This window comes from Aegilops tauschii, chromosome 5 (genome assembly GCF_002575655.3).
Source record: "Aegilops tauschii subsp. strangulata cultivar AL8/78 chromosome 5, Aet v6.0, whole genome shotgun sequence".
NCBI lineage: Eukaryota > Viridiplantae > Streptophyta > Magnoliopsida > Poales > Poaceae > Aegilops > Aegilops tauschii.
Genome location: NC_053039.3, coordinates 213,418,232 through 213,439,409, shown reverse-complemented (window position 1 = coordinate 213,439,409; position 21,178 = coordinate 213,418,232). Strand labels below are relative to the sequence as shown.

Genomic DNA, 21,178 nt, shown 5'->3' with positions numbered 1-21,178 from the left:
TGGCCCCCGGGTCTATTTTCCATCATATTAATCTCCCATCAACAAGCTATTTCTATCGCCGTTTATTTTGCTTTCTTTACTTTTAGTCTTTATCATAAAAATACCAAAAATATTATCTTATCATCTCTATCAGATCTCACTTTTGCAAGTGGCCGTGAAGGGATTGACAACCCCTTTATCGCGTTGGTTGCGAGGTTCTTATTTGTTTGTGTAGGTATGAGGGACTTGCGTGTGCCCTCCTACTGGATTGATACCTTGGTTCTCAAAAACTGAGGGAAATACTTACGCTACTTTGTTGCATCACCGGTTCCTCTTTAAGGGAAAACCAACGCAGTGCTCAAGAGGTAGCAAGAAGGATTTCTGGCGCCGTTGCCGGGGAGTCTACGCACAAGTCAAGACATACCAAGTACCCACCACAAACTCTTATCCCTCGCATTACATTATTTGCCATTTGCCTCTCGTTTTCCTCTCCCCCACTTCACCCTTGCCGTTTTATTCGCCCTCTTTTTCCGTTCACCTCTTTCCCTCTGTTTTTCTTGTGCCATGGCCGAATCAAAAAGGGCCAAGGGCTCTCTCTATGGTTTTACTTGGCACTTTATTGAAACAAAAGCTATAAAACATGATTAATACAGTAGCCTAATCATGTGAACACACAAAAACAGTAGGTAAAAGTGTTGGGTTGTCTCCCAACAAGCGCTTTTCTTTAATGCCTTTTAGCTAGGCATGATGATTCCAATGATGCTCGCATAAAAGATAAGAATTTAAACAGAAAGAGAGCATCATGAAGCATATGATTAGCACATTTAAGCCTAATCCACTTCCTATGCATAGGGATTTTGTGAGAAATAACTTGTGGGAAGAAGAATCAACTTGCATAGGAAGGCAAAACATGCATAACTTCAGAACTTTCAACATAGGAAACTTGATATTATTGCAATACCTACAAGCATATGTTCCTCTCTCATAATAATTTTCAACAACATCATGAATGAACTAAACAAAATAACCATCACATAAAGCATTCTTTTCATGACACAAAAGCATATAAATTTTACTACTCTCCACATAAGCAAATTTATTCTTATGAATAGTAGTGGGAGCAAACTCAACAAAGTAACTATCATGGGATTGAAAATTAAAATCATGATGAAAAGTTTCATGGTTATCATTATTCTTTATAGCATACATGTCATCACCATAATCATCATAGATAGGAACTTTGTTGTCATAATCAATTGTGACTTCTTCCAACATAGTGGAATCATCATTAAATAAAGTCATGACCTCTCCAAATCCACTTCCATAATTACTACAATAAGATTCAACACCCTCCAAAATAGTGGGATCATTAGTACCTAGAGTTGACACTCTTCCAAACCCACTTTCATCAATATAATCATCATAAATAGGATGCATGCTTTCATCATAATAAATTTTCTCATCAAAACTTGGGGGAGTAAAAATATCATCTTCATCAAATATAGCATCCCCAAGCTTGTAAATTTGCATATCATTAGCATCATGGATATTCAAAGAATTCATACTAGCAATATTGCAATCATGCTCATCATTCAAATATTTTCTGCCAAACATTTTATTGACTTCTTCTTCTAACACTTGAGCACAATTTTCCGAACCATCATTTTCAAGAAAGATATTGTAAATATGATCAATAATATGATGCAACCTCAATTCCATTTTTTATGTAGTTTTCTTTTATAAGACAAGCTAGTGATAAAATAAGAAACTAAAAGATTCACTTGAAAGATCTAAAGATATACCTTCATGCACTCACCTCCCCGGCAACAACGCCAGAAAGAGCATGATGTCTACTACGCAACTTTATTATTGTAGACACGTGTTGGGCCTCCAAGCGCAGAGTTTTGTAGGACAGTAATTTTCCCTCAAGTGGATGACCTAAGGTTTATCAATCCGTGAGAGGTGTAGGATGAAGATGGTCTCTCTCAAACGACGCTGCAACCAAATACAAGAACTCTTGTGTCCCCAACACACCCAATACAATGGAAAATTGTATAGGTGCACTAGTTCAGCTAAGAGATGGTGATATAAGTGTAATATGGATGGTAGAAATATATTTTTATAATCTGAATAAATAAAAACAACACGGTAGCAAATAGTAAACGGGCACAAAAAGGGTATTGCACTGCTTGAAAATGAGGCCTAGGGTCCGTACTTTCACTAGTGCAATCTCTCAACAATGCTAATATAATTGGATCATATAACCACCCCTCAAAGTGCGATGAAGAATCACTCCAAAGTTCCTTTCTAGTGGAGAACATAAGAATAAATTGTTTGTAGGGTACGAAACCACCTCAAAGCTATTCTTTTCGTTCAATCTATTCAAGAGTTCATACTAAAATAACACAAATATATTCTTTCCGTTCGATCTATCCTAGAGTTCGTACTAAAATAACACCAAAGCAAATTCATATTCGTAATACTCAATCCAACAAAAAGAACTTCAAAGAGTGCCCCAAGATTTCTACCGGAGAAACAAAGACAAGAACGTGCATCAACCCCTATGCATAGATTACCCCAATGTCACCTCGGGAATCCGCGAGTTGAGTGCCAAAACATATATCAAGTGAATCAATACGATACCCCATTGTTACCACGAGTATTCAATTGCAAGACATATATCAAGTGTTCTCAAATCCATAAAAGTATTCAATCCGATAACAACAAAATCTCAAAGGGAAAAAGTCAATTCATCACAACAAGATAGAGAGGGGAAAACACCATATGATCCGACTATTTTAACAAAGCCCGCGATACATCAAGATCGTGACATCTCAAGAACACGAGAGAGAGAGAGAGAGAGAGAGAGAGAGATTAAACACATAGCTACTGGTACAAACCCTCAGCCCTGAGGGTGGACTACTCCCTCCTCATCATGGTGGCCGCCGGGATGATGAAGATGGCCACCGGAGATGATTCCCCCCTCCAGCAGGGTGCCGGAACGGGGTCTAGATTGGTTTTTGATGGCTACGGAGCCTTGCGGCAGCGGAACTTCCGATCTAGGTTTATTTCTGATGGTTTCTCTGTTTATAGGATTTTTGGGCGTCGGTTTCACGGTAAGATGGGCCTTGAGGTGATCACAACCCACCGGGGCACGGACGGCCCACCAGGTGCGCCCTGGTGGGTTGTGCCCTCCTCGTGGCTCTTCTGGCTCTCCCACAAAGCTTCGGGGGTCTCTTTTGTTCCAAAAAATCGTCAAAAAGTTTCGTCCAATTCCAAGAACTTTTATTTCTGCACCACGGTAGTTCTGCTGAAAACAGCGTTAGTCCGGGTTAGTTCCATGCAAACCATACTAAAACCATATAAAATTGTTGTAAACATGGCATGAATACTTTGTAAATTATAGATACGTTGGAGATGTATCAGCCATAAGTTGCCTCAGCTGCTACCGCATCCCAATACATCTTGTCTACACACATGACCGCATTTTTCTTATCTAACGGGACGGAAATGACGCCCATCGGCCCTGGCATCTTCAAAGTGTTGTAGGCATAGTGGGATGCTGCCGTAAAGTTTGCCAGAGCTAGATGACCAAGAATCCCATTGTAAGGCAAAGGAAGTTCAACAACTTCAAACACGACCCTCTCGGTCCGGTAGTCCAGTTCCTCACCAAATATTACAGGCAATGTGATCTTCCCTTTGGGCCGGCTCCTGCAGGGGTTGATTCCTTGGAATGTACCCGTGTCCTTGAGTTCTTCATTAGAGATCTGTAGCTTCCCAACCACCTTAGGGGAGATCAGGCTTAGCCCAACCCCGCCGCCAACTAGCATCTTTGTTACATTGAGGTTGCGGATCGTTGGGGAGGCCAACAACGGCAAACACCCTACCACAGTAGTGCGGTCAGGGTGATCCTCTTTCGTCAAAGATGATAGGCATGCGGGACCACTTAAGTGGCCTTTGGTAATCCGCAGTCGGCTCCACGGCATTGACTTCACGCGCCCATTGCTTGAGCTGCTGATGAGAGGAGTGCAAGGATGCACCCCCATCAATGCACATGGCTTCAGTTGCCTTCTGGAATTCTTGTTCGCTAGTTTCTTCTTCATCCTCTTCATCACTCCTGTCATCTCCTTGTTTCTTTTTGCAACCTCTAGCAGGTTTTTCCTTCTGCTGCGGGGCCTTACCGCGGCGGCCTCCTCTACTACCACGATCTTTCCCGCCAGCACCCTCCTGGCCTCTCTCCCTATCATGCTTCTTGTATTCAGCCTTTTGCTTCTTAACAAGCTGCTCAACTTGATGGCACTCTTGGAGATCATGGCCCTTGGTGCGGTGGATTTTGCAGTATGGCCCATCGGATTGCCCGGCCTTCTCCGCTGCCGCGGCCTCCCGACAATTAGTGCACGTAGCAGCTCCCTTGCCGGGGGCCTCGATCTTAGTCTTCTTGCTGGCACTAGGATCACCACAGCTCTCAGTGGCCAACACTGACTTCTCTTTGCGCTTCCTATTGCGCCTCCGGTTCCTCCCCTTCGGGTTGGCGGTGCCGTCATCATCACCAGAATTGATTTTAATGCCAGCCTCTTCTCCGGGGAGTCGCCTCCCTTCTTCAGCCCGAGCACACTTATCCTCTAGGGTGTATAGCTCGTTGATGGTCTTGGGAAGCCACACATTCATCTTGGCATGCATCCTTCTATTGTGCACGTTCGAATGGAACGCAACAATCACGGCTGCAGGGTGTATCTCTAGAATGTTACGGTGCAATCGACTAAACCTCTGTATATATTTGCGCAGACCCCCCTTCCTTATGTGGAAGGACCTGCAGATCACTAGGCTGTCCAGGCTCTTGGTGTCCACCTGTGAAGGCGCCAGCGAACTCACTGCACAAGTCTGCCCATGATGAAATGGAGTTTTCTATCAGGTGCATCAACCATGATCTCACATTTGGCTTAAGTGCCAAAGGGAAATAGTTGGCGAACACCTTCTCATCTCTGCCTCTGGCGGCTTGAACAACAATTGTATATGCGCTCAACAACTCTGCTGGGTTTAACTTTCCGTCGTATTTTTCGGCATTTCAGGCTTGAAGACTCGAGCAGATGGCCAGCGGACCTGTCGCAGCTCACAAGTGAAGGAAGAGCACCCCACCTCGTAAGGCAGGTACCCACCAGCACTGGGCGCGAGCTCGTCATCATCTGGGCCATTGCGACTGTCGGACTGACGGCATGCCTCTCGGTGTCGCTCTATGGTGACACGCGCATCTTCCTTCCGCCGGTCTTCCAGAACTCGCCGCTGATCACGGCGGGTTTGCAGGTCAAACGAAGCCATCGACGTCTCGTTGGGCTCGTTGACTCGTTGGGCTTGCCGTGGCTGCCATTGGGCCTGCTGTCGCGGAGGGGATTGCACCATTGGTGTAGCCCCCTCAACACGGCCAACGTCTCGGGCCGCTGCCGCTGTTCACTCGCATTGTGAAGGCTCTGCATGCTGTGATTTACCAGCCTCAGCAAAACCAATCAAACTCTGGATAGTTGCCCTCCACTCATCCATCTTGTCAGCCGTTGGTGGAAAGTTCAACATGAGCTGGGCTCGCACCATTGCTTCCGCGGCCGTGCTTGGCATGGCCAGCGAGGCAGATCGCGATGTCGCTCGACTCCTGGAAGAACCAACAGGAGCGTCATCGTGTTCTTGCCCTCGTGAACCGGTCGCTAATGTGGTCTGCTGGTGAGTTGGCCGTGCTTGGGGGTCGACGGCCCCGTTCAGCACTCCGCCTTGCCCGTCTTGCTCCGGGCAAGGTGTGCGCCTAGTAGCTGGTAGTGGGCAAAACTGGAGGATCGCGGCTTGCGCCGGAGCGGGTGTCGCTGTTGCGACTACGTCTGCTGGTGCAGCGGGGAGGTGGAGACTGGTCGTTCCCTCCCCCCGCAGCTTCCGGGCCAAGCTCACCAGGATGCTGCTGATGCTTCCCATCCCTGGTGTTTCCTGCTCCAGCTTCGGCCGCGGGGGACACAACGATGGTGCTGCCTGCGCCGGTCGTATCGCCTACGGCACCCGTCTCACCAAACACCGCCGCCGCGCCTGCGGCGTCTGCAGCTGCGTGTGAGGGGGCCTTCGAAGTGGAGGGATGTGCGATGGCACCAGGTTTCTTCTTGGGCGCCAGGGACGGAGAAGATGATGATGATGAAGATCGACACACTGTTCACTACTTCGTGTTCGCGCAAGCGAGTCCCCCTACCTGGCGCGCCAAAGATGTCGTGGATGAACACGATCACCTATGGGGCCATGAGCCCCTTGTGGTTCGGCAAGGGGGAGATCACGTTGCACAAAGAGCGGAAGCCATGAGGCAGCACGATGATGGGTCTCTGGTCATTTTTACCCAGGTTCAGGCCACTAATAAGCATAAAACCCTACTCCTGCTTTGGTGGATTGGATGGAGAAAACACAATAGCACGCCGTGCTCAAGCCCGGCAAGGTGGCCTTGGGGAGAGCTGCTACGCGCGTACAAGTGTGAGGGGGTCCGAATCCCTCTCTATGTTACCTTGGTCCTCCTTTTATAGCTCAAGGGGTAACCACAGTGGCAAAACAATCATTATCTCGTGATTAGATAGCTAACAGTGCTATCATACCTAACTCAGGCACTTAGGACAAAATGCCATAAATGCTACCTTAGGTGGCGTGCGGGGGTGCATCCTCGGCAAGCTTATGTTGCCGCTTAACCACCTTCTGCTTACCATCTTGACACGCCCTTGGACGAGTGTCAAATGGGTGTGATCTGCTTATCATTGAGCTGCCACGTGCTTAGTGAGAGCCACTTAATCACCTAGAGGGCTCGACACCAGATCGATAAGTGACTGGCGTCCCGATGCGGTGGAGCGGTGGTAACTGGCATGCGCCTGCCGGGGGCAGGGCTTGCCGGGCTATCTTGTAGGGGTGTGCGCTTCGGTCTCCGGTTGCACCAGAGGCACAGCTGGCTGGGGTTTGCCTTTGCTCTTATGTTCTGCATCGACTCTGTCGGCCTCGCCTGGCCAATGGAGGATGCTTCTCTTAGAATCTTCGCCTTGTATGTTGGCTTGGTCTTCTTGATCCGCTCCTTGATCTCACGAAGAGTGGTTTCTCTGGCTTGGTCTTGCGTTACTCATTGGTGCTGGATATATGATTGTCAGCACGCCTGTGTATGGGTCCGGTCAAAAAATGCAAATGTTTGTTGCACCGATAGTGCGAGAGATGATGAGTTTGAGAAGGACACCTTAGCTCTTCCTTGCATAAATTTTCCTAGAAACTTGCAACACTAGCAGGAAATTATCATCAGGATTTCGCCCTTGAATGGACAAATTTGTACATGTTATCATGGACTATGCCATGGATGTGGCCATGGCCATGGGTATATGCCTTGGAATCCATGCAAGTGCATAATAGATAGGACATTTTGTGAAAAAAATCAAATTTGCGGTGTTGCGAGTTTATGATTATTCCGACAAACTAGTGCACATAAGATAGCTCAATGCAAAAGGATTTCAATTTTTTAGGCTTTTTCAGCTTGTTTGATTTTTTTTCCAAAATGGGGTCAAACTAAGAAGGTTAACATTCATACCAAATGGTATGAAATTTCAACTTTTGTTGTCCCAGGTGCGTGCACCACCAACTTTAGAGCCTAAAATGATTTATTTTTTTCAATTTTCAGGACCAAACTACATCACACTTGTAGTTCAAATTTGAGCAAGTTCTGATAATTCACTGGAAATCCGGTCAATCAATGAAATATGGAAATAATACTCGAAAATTCATGAAACTTGGTCAGTGGACATCCAATGTGATCTACTTTGGATGAGAATGAAAGGCACAATTTTCAAACTTATTTCAGGCACTGCTACTTGTGATAGGCATGGGGATTGCCTCGAAGAGGAAGGGTGATGTAGTATAGTAGCAGATAGTATTTCCCTCAGTTAAGAACCAAGCTTATCGAACTAGTAGGAGACTCACACAAACAAATGTAAGCATACATGCACACACACACACACACACACAACAAATACTAGCACCCAACGCGGGCAAGAGGGTTGTCAATCCCCTTGTACTCCTTAATTGCAAGGATTAATTCGGATAGCGGTAGATAGATAAATTACAAAGGAAAATAAAGGTAAATAAATTGCAGCAGGTATTTCTAGGATTTTAGTAAATATAAAGTGAATGGACCTGGTGGCCATAACGTTCACTAGAGGCATCTCTCTCATGAGCATGGCAATGGTGAGCAAACAAATTATTTTTCAGTAATTGAGAGAAAATCACATTGTTATGACATTATTCATGGCATGATCAACATAAGGCATTACCTCCAAGACAAGTATATGGACATCCATCTGCATCTACTACTGTTACTCCACCCCAAGACCGCTATCCAGCATGCATAAAAAAGTATTAAGTTCATAACAAATAGAGTAATACTTGATGCATGACAAAGTAAGACCAAATAATATGCTCAAACCCAGTCGTTTTACCCTTAGTAGCAACAACACAATACGTGTCTTCTGACTCCTCATGTCACTGAGTAAGGACACCGCAAGATTGAACCTAGTACCAAGCACCTCTCCTAGTGAAGATAAATTGGTCTAATTACCCAAAAGAGATAGGCACACCGGAGAGAAATACAAGACTATAAAATCCCACATAATAAATCTCAGAAAATACTCAATTGCTTTTAATGAATAATCTAATCATAAACCCATAATTCATCGGATTCCAACAAACACACCACAAAAGTTTATATAGGATTGTTCTCATATGAGATCATTTTATTGACAATCAAGAGAGAGAGGGAGAGAGAAAGAGCAAGAGAGAGAGAGCAAGAGAGAGAGAGCATCCTAACGAAGACATCAGGGGTGTGGCAATCACGCCCCATAGTGGCAATGGTGTGTCACAGATGCATGAAGTGCAATTGTGCCATGGAAAGAGGTTTTTGCCAGAACGTCCTGGATCTAATACTCATCCACCATCGTCTATTAAATTGTTCTGTGGTTTTCGGTGTGGGTGTCGAATCCAGCGTAGATCAAAGGCGTAATGTCCTCAGCAGAAAAACCATGGATTCATCGACCCCCCCCCCCCCAGAAAAGAACTTTGTTACCTTCTCCCACCGTGGGGCTGACCAAGCTATCAAAGACCTATCGAGTATCGCTATCCACCATCAAAGGAGGCACTTGCCAGGGTCTATCTAGATTAGTTCGCCACAGCCATTCCCACCGCACCCTCAGAGCAACCGCCTAAAACATTAGGTTCTTTATGCCTAGCCCTCCAAAGCAAGTAGGCATATAGATAGTGTTCCAAGAAACAAGGCACTGTCTACCATTGACCTTCTCTTTGCCCACCCAAAAGAAAAAAACACATCCATCTGTTCATATCATTGAAGACCCAAATAGGCGCATCTAGAACAAGTAATTGGTGATCCGGCCTCGCAGCAATGATTGATTTGACCAGCACTAGCCTGTCGGAACGTTGCATAAGCCCTCGCTGCCAGGCTGGGATGAACTTTCTGACAAGGCCCAGCATCGGTTGCCACTCAGCCTTGGTTAGTTGCTCGATGGCGAGCTGGATACCAAGATATTTGCACGGAAACTCCGATACTACACACTGCGGCGGGTTGAGAACTCACGCACGATCCTCCTGTTTGCCTCAAATCAAGGTGGCTGAGAATTTCTTGTAGTTCATCCACAGCCTAGAGGCTTCACCAAAGACTTCGAGAGCATCTCCAACAATACGAAGATCTTGCCGGGACGGGTGAATAAACATGGTGGTGTTGTCAGCATAAATAGATAACAGTATCTAGGCGTTGATTCCTTTGTAAGAGTCGAGCACACCCTCTTCCATAGCTTTGACGATGATCATCATAGGCATCCATGGCAATGGCAAATAAGAGGGGGAGATGGGATCGCCTTGGCGCAAACCACGCGCATGCATTATGCTCCTGCTAGGGGCACCATTCACCAGAATTTTGGTGGAAGCGGATTGAAGAAGAATAGCTACCGATCTAAGCCATTTGCTACCAAACCCTTTGGCACGACGAAGTTCAAACAAGAACGGACAGGAAAGAAAGTCAAAGGCACGAGAGATGACGAGTTTGAGAACGACACCTTAGCTCTTCCTTGCATAATTTTCCTAGCAACTTCCACACCAGCAGGAAATTATCATGAGGATTTTGCCCTTGAATGGACAAATTTGGACATGTTATCATGGACTATGCCATGGATGTGGCCATGGCCATGGGCGCATACATTGAAATACATGCAAGTGCATACTAGATAGGCCCATTTGTGAAGTTTTTTTTTCAAATTCGTGATGTTGCAAGTTTAAGATTTTTCCCACAAACCAGTGCACATCAGATGGCTCAATGCAAAAGGATTTCAGTTTTTGAGGCTTTTTCATTTTTTTCAAAATGGGGTCAAACTAGGAAGGTTGAACATTCATACCAAATGGTTTGAAATTTCAACTTTCATTGTCCCAAGTGCATGCACCACCAACATTGGAGCCTAAAATGATTTTTTTCAGTTTTCAGGACCAAACTGCATGACACTTGTAGTACAAATTTGAGAAAGTTATGATAATTTACTTAAAGTCCAGTAAATCAATGAAATTAACAACAATACTGTAAAATTCATGAAACTTGGTCAGTAGGCATCCAATGTGGTCTACTTTGGATGAAAATGAAAATGCACAAATGCCTAGTAAACTCAATTAATGTATAAAAAAGGTCAAACGAACCCTGAATAACTGCAAATTTCAGCACGAATATCGTGTTGTTCCATGTTGCATGTAGAAAAAAATACAAGGAAAGAAGAGGCAGCGATTATCGTTTCGCCCACAAGGGGGGCACGTTTCCCTATCGGAACCACGAGGCTTCTTGAGAGAAGCTCCGGTTTGTAAGAGGATTGTAATAAAACATGCCCCAAATTGGAAAAAAAAAGCCATGACATATATGTGCCATGTCATGACACCATGCCAAGTTTCATGATTTTCGAGTGAGTTTTGGATATGCGGGGATTTAAAAATCGAGATTTTCAATGTTCGAGGTTGAGCCAGACGCCGAGATGGTTGTAATTCATTCCCATTCTTTGCATGGGACCTAAACATGCATCCAAGGACACATGTATGATTTTTGTAGCCCTTCTGGTGCACTGGAGCATGTATTTGTAGTTCAAATTTGAATTATGCACATTAAATTAATGCTTAGAAAACTTAATTGTAATGTATAGAAAAAGGTCAAATGAACCCTGAATATTTAAAGTGGTTCTGGTCAACTGTTTGGAACCCGTGGGTAAGCACTATGCGCACGTGTCGTGCTAGCTCTCGCTTCCTTCTTTACTAAGTTTTACATATTAATGGTGTTATATATATGTCCAAACATGCTACCGTTTCCCGCCACTCCTCCCATCGGTTTCCCGCCTCTTCTCCCATCTGTTTCCCACCGCCAGTATCAGTGCTCATAGAAGGCTAGGCGGCGACGCACCGGCCATGCACTACTGCAGGATGCTGCTAATGCAACACTACGATTAGAGACCCTTTGACAAAACTGTGTGCGATGCATTAATTGCAAACGATGATGTAAAAAACCATCAAAAAGATGCAAAACATTTGCAATGAAGGATACATCGAACACGGTTCAGATTTTAGTTGTGTGTGCGATGCGGGGCATACGGTTCAGTTCAATTAATTATTTGCGATGAGGCAGAACAAAAGAAATGGGCAGCCAGACGAAGGCGTGTGCGATATACGGCATACAGTTCACTCGGATAAACTGTTTGTGATGAGGCGGAACAACAGAAATGGGCATCCAGATGAAGGTGTGTGTGATATACGGCATACAGTTCACTCGGATGAACTGTTTGTGATTAGGCAACACAAAAGAAACGGTCAGCCAGATCAAGGTGTGTGCGATATACGGCATACAGTTCACTCGGCTGAACTGTTTTCGATTAGGCAACGCAACAGAAACAGTTCAGCTACATCAAGGTGTGTGCAATGCAGGGCATACAGTTCATTCCGATAAACCGTTTGTGTTGAGCCAAGAGAACGGAAACGTTTCACATAAACAAGTTGTGTGTAATACGCAGCAAACATCCAATTACATAGGTGGCTAGTACACACATGACATTTCCACACACCAAAGTAAACTATGCATGCATAATTAACTAGGATAAACGATCATCTGATCATCATCTACTTCTTATGCTAGCTCGATGTTCCTTCTATGCTAAATTTCCACTAATTGATGGCGTTTTATGAACACGCCACCGTTTCCCGCCATTTCCTCATCGGTTTCCCGCCACCCAACGATATTGCGCATAAACCTAGGCGGCGCGTGACTCACCAAAAAGGAGGAGTAGAAGAGATGAATCTCCTCCAAAAGAGAGAAGGAGTAGAGATGATCGATATGAAAGAAGACCCTCTCGTAGAAGCAAGGATTCGGAAAGGAAGGACAAGTCATCAAAGATCTACACAAGACAAAGACATCAAGCTCAGGTTGGTGAATGGGTATCCGTTTCCGACTCCGACAACTACTCCGAGAGAAGCAATCACTCCGACTCCGACTATACTCAAGATGAAGGTGTTGCCGGTCTTGCATTTGTGTCATCCAACTCCTACGACATATTTGACTAACCAAATGAAGGAAATGGAAGATGCTTCATGGCTAAAGGCCCCAAGGTATCAGACCCCGAGTATGTTGATTTCAATAGTGATGAAGATGATTTGCTAGGTGATGATGATTTACTTGTTGGCAACACTGATGAAAACTATGATGAACTTGCTAGAAATCATGCTAATCAAGATGAAATGAATGACAATGACAAGAAGGAGATTAAGCGTCTAACTAAAGAACAAAACACTCTTAAGTTAGCTCATGAAACAACTCTAGAGGATCATAGAGACCTCCTAAAGACTCATGAGAAGCTACGCTTCGAGAAGCTAAATTTAGAGCAAAAGCATGAGTTTCTAGAAGCTATAAATGACGATCTTCGAAAGAAGAGTTCTTCTTATCTTGCCAAATGTCTCCTCTTGTCTACTTACATGCCACAAGTAAAATCTAGCAACAAGAGCAGGAAAGATTCTTCCTCTAGTAGTAACAATAACCATGTTAAATCCAATATTGTTGCTTCTAGTAGTTCTCTTGATTCCACTAATGAATCTCTTAGCCAAGTTACACTTGAGCAAGAAAATAGCTTATTTAAGGGAATTATAGAGAAAGATGTTTACAAGAGCCTTTCTGGGAGTAAGCAATTTGAGGAAATTGTACGCAATCAAGGAAGGCACCGGAAGAATGAAGGTGTTGGTTTTGAACGAAAGTTCAATGCCAATGGAGTTGAATGGGAAGAAGATCAATACCCCAACACAAAGTTTGTTCCTCAACAAGAGAAGTATGGTCCCACTTCTTTCAAAGGAACACAAGCTCAAGATGATCTTCCACCACAAGACCACAAGCTAAATGGCAAGGACAAGCTTCAAGAAGAGATTGACTCATTTGAAGAAGCTCCTAAGGCCATGGTTAAGTGGGTTCCCAAGACTACGTCAACCTCAACATCATCAAGTTCAAGTACAACTCCAAGGATTCCTATCAAGTTGATGTGGATGAGGGAGCCCTGGACTAAGGGGTCCTCGGGCGTCCGGCATGTTGGACATGGGCCGGACTAATGGGCTGTGAAGATACAAAGACCGAAGACTTTTTACCCGCGTCCGGATGGGACTCTCCTTGGCGTGGAAGGCAAGCTTGGTGACTAAATATCGAGATTCCCTTCTCTGTAACTGACTTTGGGTAACCCTAGTCTCCTCCGGTATCTATATAAACCGGAGGGCTTAGTCCATAGAGGATAGACAATCATAGTCATACAGGCTAGACTTCTAGGGTTCTAGCCATTAGGATCTCGTGGTAGATCAACTCTTGTAATACTCATATTCATCAAGATCAATCAAGCAGGAAGTAGGGTATTACCTCCATAGAGAGGGCTCGAACCTGGGTAAACATTGTGTCCCCCGTCTCCTGTTACCATCGACCATAGATGCACAGTTCGGGACCCCCTACCCGAGATCTGCCGGTTTTGACACCGACATTGGTGCTTTCATTGAGAGTTCCACTGTGCCGTCCTCAAAAGGTCCGATGGCTCCTTCAATCATCTACAACAATGTTGTCCAAGGGGAAGTCTTCCTCCCCGGACAGATCTTCATGTTCGGCGGCTTAGCACTGCGGGCCAACTCGCTTGGCCATCTGGAGCAGATCGACAGCTACGCCCCTGGCTGTTAGGTCAGATTCGGGAGCTTGAACTACGTCGCGGATATCCGCGGAGACTTGATCTTTGACGGATTCAAGACCTCGGCGGCCGCTTCCCGTCACCACGATGAACATGACTTAAATCTGTCATCGGACCATACCCAGGAGATAGCACCTGTGACTGCTCTGGCCTTAGATCCAGAGCAGATCACGCCATCCGAAGATGGGAAGCTCAACCCCACCACGGATGCCGCAGTCCCGGCGGCGTCAGAGCCACACACAGACCCAACCTCGAGTGGAATCTGTGTTACCGGAGCCTCGGACTCGTTTCCGGCTACAGGCTCCAAACCATGTGCGTCCACAAGCGTTGAGCTCGATCAGTCATTGATCGTTGAATTCAGCTCCGCGGACATTTTTCGGCACTCGCCTTTGGGCGACGTGTTAAACTCGTTAAGAGCACTATCCTTAGCGGGGGGCTCGTAGCCGAACACTATCCGGTTCGAACTGGAGGCTGATGACGGGGAATTTCGCTTCCCATCCACCGTCCACTTCATAGCCACTGTCGAAGACCTAACTAACATGCTCGATTACGGCTCCGAAGACATCGACGGCATGCACGACGATGCCGGAGAAGAGGAGGCCCAAAACCCGTCGTTTACCGGATGTTGGACGGCCACCTCCTCGTATGACGTATACATGGTGGACACACCTGAAGAGAACAAGGGCGATAACAAGAAGGATTCAGTCGAGGATAAACCTCCTGAGATCCCACCAAAGCGCCGGTGTCAATGGCGCCGCTCAAAATCACGCCGCAGCAAAGATAGTAACACCGGCACAGGAGAAGATAATACTCCGGACGGTGCCAAAGATAATGAAGACCCCGTTGAAGCAACTTCCGAACAAGAAGAACGGGAAGATGGGCAAGTTAGCCCCGATGAACAGACCATAAACGAAGACTCGGAGGACAGTAATTATCTTCCGCTCTCTGAGGAGGAGGCGAGCCTCGGCAACGAGGATTTTATCATGCCTGAGGAACCCCTCAAGCAGGAGCGATTTAAGCGCCAACTAATAGCCACTGCAAGGAGCCTGAAAAAGAAGCAGCAGCAGCTTCAAGCTGATCAAGATCTGCTAAATGATAGATGGACTGATGTCCTGGAAGCCGAAGAATACGACCTTAAGCGCCCTGCCAAAAGTTACCCGAAGCGCAAATTGCTACCTCAGTTCGATGATGAGGCGCCGGAGCCCGTACCATCATCACGCAATGCGGCTGACCGACCACCACGCGGTCGGGATAAAGCGGCAACTCAAGCCGAACACCAGCCCGCCCCACCTCGCCATAAAGGCAGAGACAAAACAGCTCAGGGTCATACATATGACCTTCGACAGGGCCTGGACAGTAGAGTAGGATATACCAGATCGATGTACGGATCGCGAGGACGTGCTCCGACACGTGACGACGGCTATCTATTCGGACATGACAAGCCTAGTCATGCCCGGGCCAAAAACCGCAGACGGACTCCATTGGAGCTACGTCACGATGTGGCCCGATATAGAGGCGCCGCACACCCTCTTTGCTTCACCGACGAAGTAATGGAGCATAAATTCCCAGAAGGGTTTAAACCCATGAATATTGAATCATATGATGGAACAACTGATCCTGCGGTACGGATCGAGGATTTTCTTCTCCATATCCATATGGCTCGCGGAGACGACATTCACGCCATCAAATACCTCCAACTAAAACTCAAAGGGCCAGCTCGGCACTGGCTAAACAGTCTGCCCGAAAACTCTATTGGCAGCTGGGAGGATAAGATCCCTTTCGCGACAACTTCCAAGGTACATATGTCTGGCCCCCGAATGCCGATGACTTAAGTCACATTGTCCAGCAGCCCAGAGATTCAGCCAGGAAGCTCTGGACTAGGTTCCTAGTTAAAAAGAACCAAATCATCGATTGCCCGGACGCGGAAGCCCTAGAGGCCTTCAAGCACAGCGTCCGGGACGAGTGGCTCACCCGACACCTCGGTCAAGAAAAACCGAAATCCATGTTTGCCCTTACCGCTCTGATGACCCGCTTTTGCGCGGAAGAAGACAGCTGGCTCGCTCGTAGAAGCAACAGCGCCAGCGATCCGGGTACTTCCGATGTCCGAGACGGCAATGGCAAGCCACGACGCAGTTAACACAAACGTCGCAATGATAATGAAAGAACGCATGACACAGCGGTCAACGCTGGATTCAGTGGCCCCAAACCCGGTCAACGGAAAAAGGAAGGCAAACAGAGATGGGCCATCCAATTTAGACAAGATATTGGATCTGCCCTACCAGATTCATGGCCACCCCGATAAACCAGCTAATCATACCAACAGAAGTTGTTGGGTCTTCAAGCAGGCCGGCAAGCTCAACGCCGAACACAAGGGGAGGAGGCCGCCTGGTGATAGCGACGACGAAGAGACTCACCAACCAAATACCGGGGGTCAGAAGCAATTTCCCCCCGAAGTAAAAACAGTAAACATGGTATACGTGACACACAACTCTACAGGGGAGCAGGAGAAGCACTCCCTCCGGACTGAGGATCATACTATGGCGACCTCAGCCAAAGTACAAAGCGGTCTTATTAAACCACATACCTTGTCGGCCATTAAGCCACCGGTCTCCATTCAACAGGATCAACCAATTTCGGAGCTGGACTAGCAGTTCGGCTTCCGCCGTCCGCCTCATATACCTGCAAAATCTGTACCGCGCATACATAACTATGCACTTAAGATACCCTGGGCATCGGCGGAAGCACAATACGGATGAGCCTGCAAGTACTCCCATCACCTCTTTTTTCTTTTCTAACTACTCTTTCTTTTTCATTATCCTTTACCATAGGTGGCGCAAAGGCTGGTCATCTCACGGACTCTATCGGAGTTCGGGTTCGTAAATTCACCCAAAGGCTACTCCTATTAAGGAGCCCCTTCACCTAGGAAAGGCACCGTAGACGTGCGACAGGAGTTCCAAAACAACTTTTTGTAGACCGCACTCTCTATTTTGCGAGCCTGTAAAGTGCATGTTTCCTCAGCTGTCAACCCCTGGCATGTCAAATAGCTGGGGTTGTGGCGTTATTATCTATAAAGTGATGATTGGCATGTCACTCAGGTTCCAGTGAACATAATCCGTATCCGGTATTCACTTTTCTATATAGAACTGAATTTTGCTCCTTTGGTTGTTTCACACACGCACCCCGACATAACTTGCCAGGGGCTTGGTATGGGAACAAAATGAGTTGCCAATAAAGTCCGAACAGCTTTATAGCATACTTCAGCGTCGCGAGTTCGGCCTTATATGCATCAGCTCCGAATCATGTCTTGGGTCAATAGTTGGGTTGCCCGGCTCCTGTGCTTACTACCTTACATTCCGCTCTATCGGCTAGGGTAGTAAAGGGATAACTACTGCGATTGTGTTTCCGGTTCATCTGGTCAAACACCTCAGTAGAGAAAGCAGAAAACTGACTACCATGATGCGGCGAGAGCTGGTCAATCACTCGATGACTTAATGGAATCTTTAGCGATTCCCCCGTATTACACGAAGGACCTTCTTTCAGGTCATACATGTAACGCACCGCATTGGATAACCGCGTACATAATAGGGTCTATATCGTAGATCCACCATAAAACTCCTATGGCTAAGTGAAAGTGTTAACGCCCTATAGTCCGATTGCCTAGTTCACCGCATTGACACATCCTTTATGGACCAAGACGTTGGGTTAAGAGTGATCAATTGCTTTTCCGAACACCCCCGTACTTTCTACGAGGGGGCTGAAGCCGACGACTAGAAAACTTTCAGATTATACAAAAACGGCCGCATAGGAGGAATCAAAGCTTTTAAGCAACTCTAAAATCAGAAATAGCTTTATTATTTCATAATATTGTCTTTTACAATTTCAATACATTTTCACTCGAATATCACGTCTTTCGAGCACTGACCCTCTATCAAGCGGGCACCCTCTAAGACATCCTCGAAATAATGCTCTGGTGCGTGGTGGTCCTTGCCCTTGGGTGGAGTCTTCGCTGCAACGTCGATGGCCTTCATCTTCGCCCAGTATGTCTTGATACGGGCAAAAGCCATCCATGCACCTTCAATGCACGATGACCGCTTCATGGCGTCAATACGCGGCACCGCATCAACAAGTCGCTGCACCAAACCGAAATGACTATCCGGAATTGGCTCGGTCGGCCATAGCCGGACCACGACGTCTTTCATGGCAGATCCGGACATCTTGTGGAGCTCAGCCCACTGAGCCATCTGTTCGTTCAGCAGCAGCGGACGCTTCGGCATGCTAAACTATGACCAGAATAGCTTTTCTGTTGCACGTCCTTCTTGCACTTGAAAAAACTGCGTCGCAGCGGAGACACTCTTCGACAAGTCCAACAATGCGTCTGGAGAACTCCACACTTGATTCAGCAGGGCATAATTCAGATCGCCAACTTAGTTTGTAATAAAAAGGGTTACCAGCCGCGATCTCCCCCGTTTGCCGGATCTCCTCCCGGGCCGCTCTAGACTCGGACCGCGCTTCTTTCGACTCTCGCAAGGCCTTGTCAAGATCAGCCGTTTTGGCTTTATTATCCTTCTTGAGAAATTCGCACCGGCTAGCAGCATCCTTTAGCTTAAGCGCCATCGTGGATATTCTCTCCTCATACTGGCGCCAAGCAGCCTGTTCGGCCTTTAATTCAGCCGATGCCTTTTCGGCAGCCACATTACTAATCCGGGCCTGCTCCTTGGCCCGGGCCAACTCAGCCCGAAGGATCTCAACTGCGGCAGCACCATCTGCAGTCATGCATATTTCAGTATACAATGCTTAGCATCCTGCTTATATTATAAGCACGTGCATGCAATGACTACCCCCAAAACATACCTTGTGCCTCATCAAGCCGCCTGTTGATAAGCGTGATGTCATCATCCGCTACGTCAAGCTTCTGCTGCAGATCTGCAACATCTGTAGTTCAGGCAGCCGCCAGGGAGGAAACATCGTGTGTTCCAAATTAATCAGATTATTTCCTGGGCATATCTTTTTATCCTCTGATCGCCTCCCTTGGGAAGCCAATCAGAGTCTCAGGGGCTACTATCTATACACGGGTGCATTTTGTGAATAAAGCACAATAGAAAATATTACAGTACAAACCTCGAAGCCTCTTAGCAGGCTCGTGAAGGCTTCATTCAATCCGCTTTTCGCGGACAGAACCCTTTGAACCACCGTACCCATCAAGGTGCGATGTTCCTCTGAGACAGACGCCTGACGCAGCATGTTCGTCAATATATCCGGTGCTTCTGGATCTCCGGAAGTTGATGTAGGAGTACGGCCTCCCTTCGAAGGGATCCGTTTATCCGTCCCTAGCGTCGTCTCCGGCTGTAAACCGGACAGTCCAGGGCCTTTATTGTTGGCCCCCGGACCCTGGGCTACCGAAGAATCACCTTCGGGTAGTGTCTTCATCACCCCTCTCACCACTTGTTGATCAGGAGAGACCCTCCGGGACGACACCTCAAAGTCGTCCGCCTTATTGGGCGAGGAGACCGATGGAGGTGTCTTGCTTTCCATCATCTCCGGAAGAAGATCCCCCGAGGAGGAGGATTGGTGAAGAAGACTATTTGCCGAGCTGCAAAAACATATATTCTAGATGTTACCTTGGTAACAGGAAAGGAACGGGATATGTTTAAAAACATCCTTGTTCACTTACGATTTGGCTAGAGGCTTATCCTCATCGTGGGACTGTGCGACGACGTCGTCCTCCAAACCCGAGCCGCCCAAAAGGGGCACCTTGCCTCGCTTAGGAGCCCTTTCCTCCCAATCTTCGGAGGCAGCCCTTTTCTTACCATGGGGAGAAGGGATGTTGGCTTCTCCTTCACTTTTGCCTTCAGGTGGGGGAACCTTGATCTCCCCGGACACTGTGTATGATATCCCCTCGGAATGGAGGCTACCTTTAGCCTTCCCGCTCTCCACCTGGTCCTCCTTGACGGGCACCTGATGCGGTGCCGGGGTCAGCATCCTTGTTAGCACGGGATCCGCTGAGTCTTCAGGAAGGGAGGCCAAACACCTAATTCGCTCCGCTTTCTTTATCCAGCCCTGGAAGGAGATAGTTTGCTTAGTAACATATTACGGCATACTTAACTAAAAAAGTGTTCGGGAGTCGAGCGCTTACCGAGGTATCCGGATGGTTGCAGTCGAGGCCGATGTCCTCGGTGGTGTCCGGCCATTGTTTTTGTTTCCCGAAAAACAACTTCCACATTCCTTTGTGCGTAGCGCCAAAGAAGTGTTGGAGGGTCCATGGTCCTTCCGGATTAAACTCCCACATACGGAGAGGCCGACGCTGGCATGGCAGGGCTCGGCGGACTAGCATTACTTGAATCACGTTGAAAAGATCGATGTCCTTCTCAAGGAGGCTTCAGATGCGGCTCTATAGAGTCCGCACTTCATCAACTGATCCCCAGTCCAACCCCTTATTAATCCATGATGCGAGCTATAATGGAGGGCCAGAGCGGAACGCAGGTATAGCTGCCCACTTGGTACCGCGGGGTTCAGTGACGTAAAACCACTCCCGCTGCCATAGGTTGGAAGTTTCGGTGAAGGAGCCTTTTGGCCAGAGAGCATTGGTAAGCTTGCTCACTGTGGCACCACCGCACCCCGCCTGTTTCCTGTCGACCACCTTCGGCTTCACACTAAAGGTCTTGAGCCATAAGCTGAAGTGTGGGGGAATACGAAGGAAGGCCTCGCACGTGATGATAAACGACAAGACATGGAGGAAAGAATCTGGGGTTAGATCATGAAAATCTAGTCCGTAATAAAACATGAGCCCCCGGACAAAAGGATGAAGAGCAAATCCTAGCCCTCGGAGGAAGTGAGAGATGAATACTACCCTCTCGCCGGATCTGGGAGTCAGAATAACCTATCCTTGAGCAGGAAGTCTGTGGGGGATCTCCACAGTCAGATATCTGGCC

At 47.0% G+C, this 21,178-nt stretch overlaps 1 protein-coding gene across 1 annotated transcript; it reads right to left on the bottom strand.

Annotated features, from left to right (window-relative positions):
• Nucleotides 1-3,401: 3,401 nt before the first annotated feature.
• On the bottom strand, nt 3,402-3,809 carry LOC109786973 (uncharacterized). Its single transcript, XM_020345534.1, has one exon. It carries the CDS (start codon nt 3,807-3,809, stop codon nt 3,402-3,404), a length of 408 nt encoding a protein of 135 aa, XP_020201123.1.
• Between the last annotated feature and the right edge of the window lie 17,369 nt (nt 3,810-21,178).